The following is a 12892-nucleotide window of genomic DNA, read 5'->3' as shown; positions in this document are numbered from 1 at the left end:
AAGAAAATAAAATCACTTAATTCTACCACTTTTTGTCTATATACATTTATATATGTATATTCTGTTTTGTAATCTTTTAAACTTAATATTATGATGAATATTTTCCAATGTAAATAATAGTCTTTTTAAAAACCTATTACGCCTTTTCCTCATTATTGCACATTTTAGATTGGTGCCACCTATTTACTATTGATATTTTAAATAATGCTGTAGTGTACATAAATTTTTGTGCACATTACTAATAATATCTCTAGGTTAAATTTTGAGAAATGAGGTTACAGGATCAAAGAGAATCCATGGTTTTAAGACTTCTGATGCCTGGTGTCAAATTTCCCTCCAAAAGGACTGGTGGAAGACTTTTATGTGTGACTTTTTTTTTTTTATGTGTGACTTTTTAACTGACTGATACTCTTTTTTTTTTTCAGTAGTATTGTCATGACATAATAAATTTCAAGATAAGTTGAACCTATTGTAATGTATTTGTTTTAATTTTTAATGACAATTGTTTAGAGTATATTAGTCATATCCCTACTGGGTCAGGAGTCCCCAAGACTACCCCCACGGTCAGGGATTCACAGGGAGGACTCACAGGGCCTAGTATATAGTTGTACTCACACCTATGATTCATTACAATGAAAGGATACAAAGCAAAGTCAGCAAAGGGATAAGGAGCATGGGGTGAAGTCCGGAGGAAACCAGGCACAAGCTTCCAAGAAGTGACAAGATAGAAATGGCCATACACATATAGAACTTAATATTATTGTGAATACCTACCAAGTGACTTCCTTTCTTTTTTTTCTTTTTTCTTTTGGCTGTGCCATGTGGCTTGTGGGATCTTAGTTCTCACAACCAGGGATCAAACCCGGGACCCCTGCAGTGGAAGCACGGAGTCCTAACCGTTGGCCCACCAGGGAATTCCCCCAAGTGACTTCTGAGAAAGAAAGATACTTTGCCATTGTCGGGGCCATACATTTTATAAAAATTAATGTTAACTTAGTATTTATCTGTGTTTAATAGTTTTAACTATTTATTTTCATATATCTGAATGCCAGTTTATATTATTGAGTTTTGATTTTCAAATAGGGATGACACATGTTTGCTCCTACTAGTTTATGTCAGAATCACCCTAGAGATAGTGATGTAACTCTCTCCCTCCCCTGCCTTCTCCCTCCACTCCACGTGTTCCTTTTGTCCATACCTCCCAGAAGAATCTTATGGTAAGGACTTACTCTTACTAATGGAAGTATATCATAATATCCAGACCTAACGGTACAGAAAAAAGCATGAAGAATCACTGCTCTGGTGCTTTTCAGATTATCTTTGTAGTAAACCCTGCCTCCTTTCATTAAAGAAAGAAAATTAGAAAGGGAAGAAAGAAGGGAAAATAAATAATGAAATGCTAAACTTGCAAGTCCATTATGGCTGGATTGTTTGTATAGATGCTTCCATGTTTTTAGATAAAACTAGTAGCTTGAGGTTAAAAGAGTTCCTAAGTGTATGTGCTCATAATTATGAGCTAATTATTTTTGTTCTATTGTCTTCAAGAAGTGTAGATAGCTATTATAAATTAACTTGTGTAGGCCATGGGTGTTCATCTCAGAAAAAAGTTGTAATTATAATTTTCTTCTTGCATAATGTTGGGAACTTAAATATTACTACTTTTGATAGTTTGATCAGAATCTCCTTTGGTCATTTGGTGTATCCTGCAGTTCCTGAGAAGTCTCATTGTGAGTTTGGAGTGACTGGAAATGTTCATCCTGAAGCGGCACTGAGGGTTATCCAGTCCATGGCTCGCTTCATGGCTGCCTATTTCACCAATCGGCTGCTTTGCATTTTGCCACCTCACCACGTGAATGTTCTTCCTCCTCTTCATATTAAAACAGGTAAACAAATAATCTTCTCCCCTTGTTTTTGCACGTAATATTTAAAATCATATTATACGGTGATCATTAGTCTATGGAAATAAAACTGTTCTAGCTCAGTGCCTGAACGCTAAGGAGATACACAAGTGACTATTTATGAATGAATATAATCTGAGAAAGGTAATTGCTTTGGACTTGTTTTTATTGAATGTGTATTTTTAAATTGCAAATTTTGGACACATCGGCATTTATAAAGTTTCCATTTTTAAAGTAAAAGGGCTATAAAAATGTGGTAATGTAACAAATTTTGAGTATGCTAATTTAGAATTTAATTTTATTTGGACATTTTACTTTTATAATTTTATTTGGATCATTTTCTTTGCTCTACTTAATCATTTCACTAATAGAGTCAAAATGTACCTAATCTATGTGAGGTAACTGCCCTACCCTAATGGAAGTAAACACGTACACAGATTTCTATGATATTCATTCATTCCAATAATTTTTATTAGTGCCTGCTATGTGTCAAGTAGTGTTGTAGGTGCTGGAAATATATTAACTTGCACCATATGAAATTAATAATATGAAAACATCTGTAGTTTTGTCTTGTCTTGACATTTGGAACAGATTTATCCTAACTGCCATGAACAAAACAGATGAAATACCTGTTCTTTTATGGAAGTACATCTAATAGATTGAGACAGAAAATTAAATAAATGCATATATAAACAAAGATCTATCAAATGGTGATAATTATTATGCAGAGAACTGAAGTAGAGAAATGTATTGTGACTGAGTCGGTAGTTGAGGTGGTGACTTTAGGGAAGAGCTCTCTGCGGGGGTGACATTTAAGCTGAACACTTAATGACAGGAAAGAGCCAGCCATGGACGCATAGGACTTAGAGCATTATAAGCTGAGCCTGTGCAAAGGCTCTAGAGCAAGGACAAACTTGATGTGTCTGAGAAACTGAAAGACTGGTGTAGCTGGAGCACAGAGGGTGAGGTAGAGAGTGGTGTGAGATGAAGACAGAGATAGACGGCCAGGTGATGTAAGCCAGGGTATGAAATCTGAATTTTATTTTAGGTACAGTGGGAAGTTATTGGAGGGCTTTAAGCAAGAAATAACATGAACCGATAAACAGGTACAAGGCACACATAGATTAGAGTAGTACAAGTTGTAATATAATTAGAAGTTTAGTAGAAGTAGCAACAAGTGGTCATCAGATTTAATCACAGAACTGTGGATTTTGAACTGTGTGTTCGGACTCTAATGTAATTTTCTCAGGGTGTGGGTGGGAGTGGAGGACTGTCCTCACCCACTTGGGTGCTTCAACAGTAGTGTTAGACTCTAGTGTCATCAGGGTTTTCAGGAGCTTCTAGACCCTAGAGAGCCTTATATGTAAGGTAGGATCAGAAAGGAAATTGTCTAGAGGTTCCTTTTCATAGGTGTCTGCTTCCCTGGGGAAGAAAAGTTGGCCCTGACCTGATTATGGCTTCTCTTAGGGAACTGGTGTAAACAGAGAAACAGGTGCTCTGATTTTCCAGGCTCTACCTTCTCCCCTTTCCGTCTCCATTGGCCACTAACTCAGTTTCAGCTGGCGCTCCCTCCTTTTCTCCCTGAGAACAGCCTGTGCTGCTTTCTCTGACCTTTATGCTTTCCTCTGACTGAACCCCTCTCAGTTGGATATTACTTATTTCCTTGTACATTTGACACTAATTATTACAATAGTTTTTTATTTAAGCTCTCTTTATTTTGTCACAACTGAGGTATTTACTACTTGTGCTCCCTATTTTTGGTAATAATGGTTCTGATAACAAATTGTATCCTTAATCCATATAATTTTACTGAAGGAGAGAGGCAGAACTCATGTGGTTTTTATTTTTATTTTTTAAAATATATTATTTATTTATTTATGGCTGCATTGGGTCTTCGTTGCCGTGCATGGGCTTCTCATTGTGGTGGCTTCTCTTGTTGCGGAGCACGGGCTCTAGGCATGCGGGCTTCAGTAGTTGTGGCACGTGGGCCCAGTAGTTGTGGCTTGTGGGCTCTAGAGCACAGTCTCGGTAGCTGTGGCGCACAGGCTTAGTTGCTCTGCGGCATGTGGGATCTTCCTGGACCAGGGCTCGAACCTGTGCCCCATGCATTGGCAGGCGGATTCTTAACCACTGCGCCACCAGGGAAGCCCTCATGTGGTTTTTAGAAAAATCTAAAAAAAAAAAAGGTACAATCCTGATATTCAGAAGATTTATCTCAATTTCTTATCTTTCTGTCCTACAGTATTTATAGGACTTTTGCTCTTTGCTAATGATTTTTATCTTTACAGATGACTTTACATACCTAAGGGAGACTGATATTTATCACACTTTGTGAAGAAAAGTGGCAGAGTTATTGAATTGTTTCTGGGCAGATTCATAGACATTCATAAAAGCTCAGAGACACACCTTTTTATTCCCTACATAAATATCTTCCCAGTTAGAGGAGAGAGTAGGAGAGAAGACTTTGTGTTCTTTTCCTATGCCCGAGACTAGACTATGATTGTTGAAAATTTAAATATCTGAAACTTGTTATATATCCTTTAATTTCTTTAATCTCCCTCTGTCTTGAAAAATGATATTAGCAGGCTTGACTTAGAATATATTTCATGTTAATCTTTTAAATCAGAACTAGTGGCAGAATGTACTGGGGATTTGAGTTGCTTATTTGGTATGATGTTTGCTGTGTGAAAGCAGTAAAAATTTCAGAAAATTAAATCATTCAAGTTCTTTTAATGGTACAGTGCCTTACTCATAGTAAATTAAAAACTGGAAAAATTTCATCAATCTCCTGGCTGTTTGCCTATGCAGAATCAAACAGTCATCAATTGACTAAATTTTTCCTTTCTTTCCATATCTTTGTCAAAGAGCTAAAATGTTAGTGCTTGTTGTGGGCAGAGCCTATGCAGATCACATAAGAAACTCATCATTTCATTTCAAGGAGCAAAAACCTACAGATACTAATTACCAGTTTTATTTTGAGGGAGTGAGTGAAAATCTTAGCAATATGTATTTTTTAAAAGATAACAGTTCTGTCATAGTATTTTCAAATTTCTCATTCAAGTTACTTTAATTAGGGAAAGATACAGAAGGCTGGGGAGAAAGATATTATTACCCTTTGTATTTAATCTCAGGCCGGACTGAAATCTTGTCATTTGTTCAGGATTACTGAAAATCACAGTTTTCTACTTTCTGTTAAACACTAATACATTGAACATTTCATATGCTTGAGTATTACCTCAAACTAGATTTTTATCCCATGGCACTATGAGGCATGAAAAGTCAGGTAAAATGCAGTCTCTGCCCTCCAGATTTCATAATGCAGTAGGAAAAATAGCTATATATTTCAGAGCAGCCCACAGTAGTAAACTGTACACTGTGACCGGTACATTTACGTGTGTGTGTACGTTTATATTATCTGACCAAAAAGTTTCATTAAACTTTACTTATTTACCTTTATTTTGTGTAATGCCCTCTGATACTGTCTCTTTTGTTTCTGTGTCTACTCTGTTTCATGTTTTTAGGAATGCTGACATTTGCTTCATGACCCACTAGAGAGACACAGTGTTCAATGTTAAAAAAACTATTCTAGAGTACGTTAAGCATTGTTTTAGGCCATTTTGTATGTATCTTCCTTGTTGTGGTTTTGTGTAGGAAATACTGATTGAAGAGATCTATAAAAGGAGATATGAGTTCTTGTATATATAACTGTAAAATCCATTTTCTTTAATTTACTCACAGAGCAGCCCTTTCGACTTATTCCTCTGCAACACTCGAAGGTGGCCAGTGTTGTTAGAGCGCAGAATCTTTCTAATGTGTGGACAGTTGAATATGCCCTTGAGTTATTATTTATTGGTGGCCTGGTTCCAGAAGCTGTGTGGTTGGCACAGAAACTTGGAGACTGGAAGACGTCTGTTTCCATTGGTGTGGCCTTGCAACTGTTCTGTAAACATGATAGCAATTTCACAAGGTATGTATTTTTAGGAAAGTATGATGGTGTCATCTAAAATATTTTTTATTTCACTCATTGCTGGTATTTACACATTTTGTGGAATCCTTAGTTCAGCATTGTCCAATAGAACTTTTTTCAGTAATGGAACTATTCTATATGTGCTATCCAATCTGATAGCTACTAGCCACATGTATTTATTGAGCACTTGAAATGTGGATAGTAAGACCAAGGAACTGGATTTTCCATCTAATTTTAATTAATTTAAATTTAGAAAGCAATATGCAGCTAGTGGCTACTGTATTGGACAGATCAGAGGCTTACTTATGGTGTTAAAACATATGTTTAGCACATTAATTTGTTAGTAGTGCCCTCAAAGGGCCTATAGTCAATGGGAAAGTTTGTCTTTCCCAAACAGGATTTGAGTTTTAAGCTAATCAAACTAATCCCTATATTTTAACTATTCTGAAGGTTATGGTATTGCTGTGTCTTCTATATTTTTTAATTCAATAATTCAATATATGTTTATTTATTAAGTAACTCTGTATCAAGCTCTATGCCAGGTATTTTAGTGGATTGTAAACTTAAATGGTACATAGTTTCTATGCTTAGGCATTTATAGTTTAATAGAGAAAATAGGACAAAACATTATTACAATTTACATAGTATGGTAAGAAAAGTGCCCGTGGTACAGTAGGGAGAGCAGTAATATCAAGTGAGGGAAGGACAGGAAATACTTTATGTGGGAGATGTCATTTGAGACAGGCATTGAAGGGAAGATGGGATCTTGACAAACTGAGTAGCTGTAGGGAGAGAGAACATTCCAAATGTGAGCAAAGGCATATGGCAAAAGCAAGTTTGGTTTGGTTTGGATAGAGTACATATGTAGGGCATCAGTGGGAGGTAAGGATGAGGAGATATATTAGTACCATAATTATGGAAAGCCTTAATACTATCCTTAATACAGTATTTCCTTGCTTATTTCTTGTCTAAATACAGGATGAATAAAGTGAATATCTCTGTTCTTTAAAATTTCATGTTTAGCTCTTGATGTGTGTATGTTTCCTTTTTTCAAAATTTGTGTTCTTTTCCCTTAATTTGATGTGATTTCAGGTCCAGGAAGAAGGGTCTGAATCTACCATTAAATATGACTCCAGCACAGATTTTCCAGGAAAAACTGCAGTGTTTTTTAGGTCAGCCAGCCTCTTTGGAAGCAAAAAATGAAATGGGCTCAAAATACAAACAGTTTACAGGTGTGTTACCTATGTATGGTCGACACATGTATCAGCTTAATTAATATAAAGCTTATGGTATTTTAAAAAGCTTTTAAGTACCCACACATATATTAATGCTTTGAAGTAATAAGCTTATCAAAAATAAAATTTTGCTATTTATTCTTAATAATGGGAGCATCCCAAACTGATGCAGTTCAAAATACAATGTTCAGTATCTGAATGATATTCTGATTTTCCATACATAACATTTCTTTATACTAGTGGTATTTTGCTGCATATAGATTGTTTTCTTTTGCAGTCATAGAATCGTAGAATCTCAGATGTCGAGGCGTACTTAGACCTCTTGCCTAATGCATAAATCAGAGTTGTTTTTTGCTTTTAATTTGAAAAGTTCTGAGTGGTATTATAAAAAAATAATATAATATTACATGTAATGTATAGATTTACCCAGGAGCCCTATAAAACTCGTCTGTTTTAAAGATGGGGAAATTTAGACAAAAAATAATGAAGTCTGTTATTTAAAGTCATATATTTAATGATAAAACCAGGATAGCTGTTTTGTTTTATTAGTGCTTGTCTCCATTAAGGAGTAAGACTTCTCTAGATTCCTAGAGCTTATTAATTATAACTTCTCTTTCTGGAAAGAATTCATAATACTTGGAAATCAGACTGAAAATTTCTTTGATAATTTTCTGTCAAATTTTTTTTTTAAGTAAATGAAAAGATAATGTATCTACATGAAAGTTGATTTTGAAAAAAAGGACTAAAAAATTCCCAGTCTGAACTTCCAGTTCTGGCAATATATTGTTTGAGATGATCTGAAAACTCTCCCACAGTAAATACATAGATACAGTGTGTTTCTAGATAAAATATAAAGATATGCATTTAAAGGCTAAGATTTAAAGAAAGTAAGGGAAATTTCCAGGGGTCAGAAACAAAGAGAAGAAGTCAGTGAATTCCACCCCTAGGTATTTACCCAAGAAAAATAAAAACATAGGTCCACTGAAAAACCTGTATATGAATGTTCATAGCAGCTTTTTCATAATAGCCAAAAACTTGAAACAACCCAAATGCTTATCAACTTGTGGATGGAAGAACAAATTGCAATTTATCTGTACAATGGAATAATAAATAATAAAGAGTAGCAAACTACTGATAACATGCAACAACATGGATGACTTGAAGAACCATTATGCTGAATGAAAGAACTCAGAAATAAAACCACACTGTGTGATTCCATTTATGTGATTTTATAAAAAGCAACACTATAGGGACAAGAAACAGATCAATGGTTACATGGGAGTAAGGGGGGAATTGACAACAAAAGGGTATAAGAACTTTTTTGGAGTGATGAAAGTGTTCTTATAGGCTGTATAGATTTGCCTAAATTCATTGAACTGGGGACTTCCCTGGTGGTCCAGTGGTTAAGACTCTGCACTCCTAGTGCAAGGGGCCCAGATTCCATCCCTGGTCAGGGAACTGGATCCCGCATGCCACAACTAAGCCGCGTGCCACAGCTAAGACCTAGCACAGTCAAATAAATATTTTAAAAAACAAACAAAACTCATTGAACTGTACACTTAAAAAGGATAAATTTTAGGGCTTCCCTGGTGGCGCAGTGGTTGGGAGTCCGCCTGCCGATGCAGGGGACACGGGTTCGTGCCCCGGTCTGGGAGGATCCCACATGCCGCGGAGCGGCTGGGCCCGTGAGCCATGGCTGCTGAGCCTGCGCATCCGGAGCCTGTGCTCTGCAAGGGGAGAGGCCACAACAGTGAGAGGCCCGCCTACCGCAAAAAAAAAAAAAAAAAAAAAAAGGATAAATTTTAGTGTATGTAAATTATACCTCAACAAACTGATTTAAAAACAAAAAAAACTCAGCAGATGGTTAGTGAACTGGAAAATGAATTTGATCTATCTCTATATATCCACACACACAAAAATATATATAGAGAGATAAAAATGTATAGATATAAAGAAAAGAGTTGGAAAATATGAAAGAGAAGTTAAACTTTGTATAGAATGTGGTGGAAGACACAACATATGTCTAATAGGAGTTTCAATAGAGCCACACCAAATTCTGGATAGTGACTACCTCTGGAGAGAGGAAGTGAAATATGATTGGTACCTAAGGAGTTTCAGCTGTATTTGCAACATTTTTTTTTAATCGAAATTGAATGTAGGAAACATGTTAATATCAGACAAGGATGAAAAGTCAGTACGTGAGTGTTTTCATATTATATTCTATACCTTGAAGTATGCTTAAAATATTTCCTAATATAAAAGTGCGTAAGTCTCCAATTCTGCCACCTGCATCTCTGCATTTTGCCTTCTGGAACATGTCTCCATATATACATACACTTATATAATTGAAGCTGTACTGTATGACTATTTTGTATATTTCTGGGTTTTTTTTTAGCTTCACAAGTCCTTTTTATTATAAAAGTACTGTGATGGACTATTATGAAAAAGAAAATAATTACTCTCTTACTGCCTTCATGTAATGTTGTATATTATTTTGGAGTCTTTCTTGTCATTTTATTTTTCCCATTAATATTTTTTTCTTTTATTATTATTTTTGAGTCACGACTATATTCCAAGAATATTTTTATTATATAATTATTATTACAGTGTCTCGTATAATTTTGGAAAAGTCTTTGTGCTCTGATTACCTATAATTTTAAAAGTAAGAGAACCTTTATTAAGTTTCTGTCTAGAAGTTTGGGTGTTTTGCATGTCAACCAATATGTTCATTTTTGGCAATCAGCTTTTTCAGATATGAAATTTTATCCTACAAAATAGCATGAAAAGTATAATATAAATTTTAACTACTTTACCTAATTGTGTATTTGCTAGATCCCATTGAAGAAGAAGATGCAGATCTGCTATTTGGTTCTGTGCAGGAAGTACTGAAAGCAGCAGTTATGGCTGATGCAGATATTCTTTCAGAGACATTTCAGCTTCTGATAAACTCTGCCAAGGACTTCAGTCAGAGACTGTGGGGCTTAGTGCCGGTCGGCTTGTATCTTCCAGCTCCTCCATTATATTGTCCTCAGCCAGCTATTCTTAGTGAAGTAAGCTTAGTGCTTAATCTTTTAATTAACTTAAAGTTGATTTTGTCCAATTTTTAAAATAATCAACTTGATAATAATCATCAAGTTAAAAATGCAGGCTCTGAAGCTAACTTCTGGATTCCAGCTTTGCTGTTTATTTATTGTGTAATATTGGGCAATGTACTAAACTGATGTTTAAGTTTCCTTATCTGTAAAATGAAGATGATAGTACCTCTGACAGCATTATTGAGAGTATTAAATGAGATATCCTGTAAAAGCTTTTACTTTAGGGCCTAGGACACATAGTAAGCATTCAATAAATGTTAAAATTATTTCAATAATAAAACAAAATTAAGAGATATTTCTCTGTATCCAGATTTTTAAAAAATAAACATTTGTTTAGGGTAGCAAAAAGAATGTCAGAATTTAGAAGCCATACATTATTATTTATTTATTTATTTATTTTTGGCTGTGTTGGGTCTTCGTTGCTGTGTGCGGGCTTTCTGTAGTTGTGGCGAGTGGGGGCTACTCTTCGTTGTGGTGCGTGGGCTTCTCATTGCGGTGGCTTCTCTTGTTGTGGAGCATGGGATCTAGGCATGCGGGCTTCAGTAGTTGTGGCATGTGGGCTCAGTAGTTGCAGCTCCCAGGCTCTAGAGTGCAGGTTCATTAGTTGTGGCTCTTGGGCTTAGTTGCTCTGTGGCATGTGGGATCTTCCAGGACCAGGGCTTGAACCCATATCCCGTACATTGGCCGGTGGATTCTTAACCACTGCACCACCAGGGAAGTCCCAAGCCATACATTATTTTAGTCTTTTATTCATCTCATTGTCTGTGCCTCTTTTGAAAGACTTAGTTTGATTTTTCTTTGATTTGAAAGATCATTTTTTTCTCCTACACTTTTCAATTGATAGTTCTGTCTTATAAATAGCAATACTGTATTCCTCTCAGGAGCTTTTCCTCTGCTCTTATTGAAAATCTTAACATAGCTGGTTTTAGGATTTAAAGTGTTAATGTAAATTATTTACATTTAAATTGTTTTAATATTCAATTAGCAGTTTAAATTGATTCTGGTATTGTTTCTTTACTACTTTTTCAGAATTAGCAACTTTTTTTTTTTTTTGCGGTATGCGGGCCTCCCACCGCTGTGGCCTCTCCCGTTGCGGAGCACAGGCTCTGGACGCGCAGGCTCAGCGGCCATGGCCCACGGGCCCAGCCGCTCCGCAGCATGTGGGATCCTCCCTGACCGGGGCACGAACCCGCGTCCCCTGCATCGGCAGGCAGACCCCCAGCTAGTGCGCCAGCAGGGAAGCCCAGAATTAGCAACTTTTTTTCTTTTTCTTTTTTTAGACTTATTTGCTGTATTCTCATTGTTATATTTCAAGTTACGTTTCAGTAGGTTAAAATATTTCATTTGTTGATATTTCAGGTGTAATATATTACAAATGGAAAGAATAAGTAGTCCATGGTATTTCTCAGTAATTCCTCTTTCCTCTCGTATCTGAGTCTTCCGTATGTTGGTTTAGGAATTAGAAATAGCATTTAAGATATTTTTGGATATGCTATGCTGATATTAGTTTGGTAACTATCCTTAGTAGTATTTCATTTTATTATTTTTCAGTAAAATAATCTCCAATGGTAGGATTTCTCTTAAATGTCCCTCTGTATCAGTTAGAACCCTTTGGGTTGTAAGTAACAGAAAACTTGGTAAATATTGGCTGGCATAATTGAGAAGCCCAGTTATGTTACCAAAGGCTTGGGCTCTTTCTTTTAGTTTGTTTTCTAAGGTGTCAGCTTCAGTTTAAGGCTGGCTCCCTTTGTGGGAGCAGGATAGCTGCCAGTAGCTTCTAAGGATACCTTGTCCATGTCAAAGGGAGTGGGAAGGGGAGAAAGAAAAGCAGTAAAAGTATTTCTCTCCCAGCATTCCAAGCAAGAGTACTGAGAGTTACTCTTGTAAGACCGACTGAGGTCACTTCCCTGTCCTCAAATCAAACACCTTGGCTAGGGCTAATACAAGGTACTGCTTGCCAGTTGACTAGGGCCTTCCTTGGCAGCTAGGGATATGGGATCAGCTCTCCTTGAATCATTTGGCTATGTAGGAGAGGGGCAGATACCCAAATAAAAACTGAATACTCTTAAGAAGTGACAATGGTAGGAGAAGGTTGGGGAAGCAAATGTTTACAGTACTCACATTATCTCATTCTCTGGGAAATTAATCTGTAGCTACTGACTTGAATTGTGTTTATTCAAGAAACATTTGTTGGATCCTACCACATATTGGAGTTTACTCTATGCACTATATGACAAGGCCTTTGCTCCTGGGTAGTTCTCAATAGTGTGGGAAACAGATACATAAATCAGCAAGAATAGATTAGTGAAAGCTATAATGGAAGTCTGAGCAAAGTGTCATAGTAGCACAGAATGGGAGGGCTTCACAGAGGAGGTGACATTGAAATATAATGGGATTTTTCCAAGAAGAGGAAGGGAAAAGTCATTCTTTTTGAAAGGAGCTTTCTCTGTAACATTCCACCCATGGAGTCGGGGGTGATGGCTTCAACTGTTGTAGCTGAAGACTTGGGATTAGGGTCGACTTATCCCTTTACATTGTTTGAGGTGAGAGAAGTGTTTCCTTGACACTAGAAATAGCTATAGTTAATCTCTGAGGCCATGCCTCAAAACTTCCTTTAAAAATGTCCAGGAGTATTCTACTTTGAGAAGCACTATCTTTATTTTCACTTTAACATTTTAAGTTTAAGTTTTAGTAGCT

The 12892-nt window shown here is 36.3% G+C and overlaps 1 protein-coding gene across 8 annotated transcripts in view; it reads left to right on the top strand.

Moving 5' to 3' along the window:
- CPLANE1 (ciliogenesis and planar polarity effector complex subunit 1) overlaps window positions 1–12892 on the top strand; it is a 138504-nt gene that overhangs the window by 21256 nt on the left and 104356 nt on the right. For all 8 annotated transcript variants that reach the window (XM_081231049.1, XM_081231050.1, XM_081231051.1 and 5 more), the window contains exons 16-19: window positions 1710–1883; window positions 5637–5865; window positions 6958–7097; window positions 9933–10150. In XM_081231049.1, coding sequence (XP_081087175.1) covers window positions 1710–1883; window positions 5637–5865; window positions 6958–7097; window positions 9933–10150 — 761 coding nt within the window. The remainder of the gene's footprint in view (window positions 1–1709; window positions 1884–5636; window positions 5866–6957; window positions 7098–9932; window positions 10151–12892) is intronic.

Source organism: Mesoplodon bidens, assembly GCF_964165515.1.
Source record: "Mesoplodon bidens genome assembly, chromosome: 4".
NCBI lineage: Eukaryota > Metazoa > Chordata > Mammalia > Artiodactyla > Ziphiidae > Mesoplodon > Mesoplodon bidens.
Note: the sequence above shows the minus strand (reverse complement) of the source record. Positions and strands in the feature narration are given on the sequence as shown.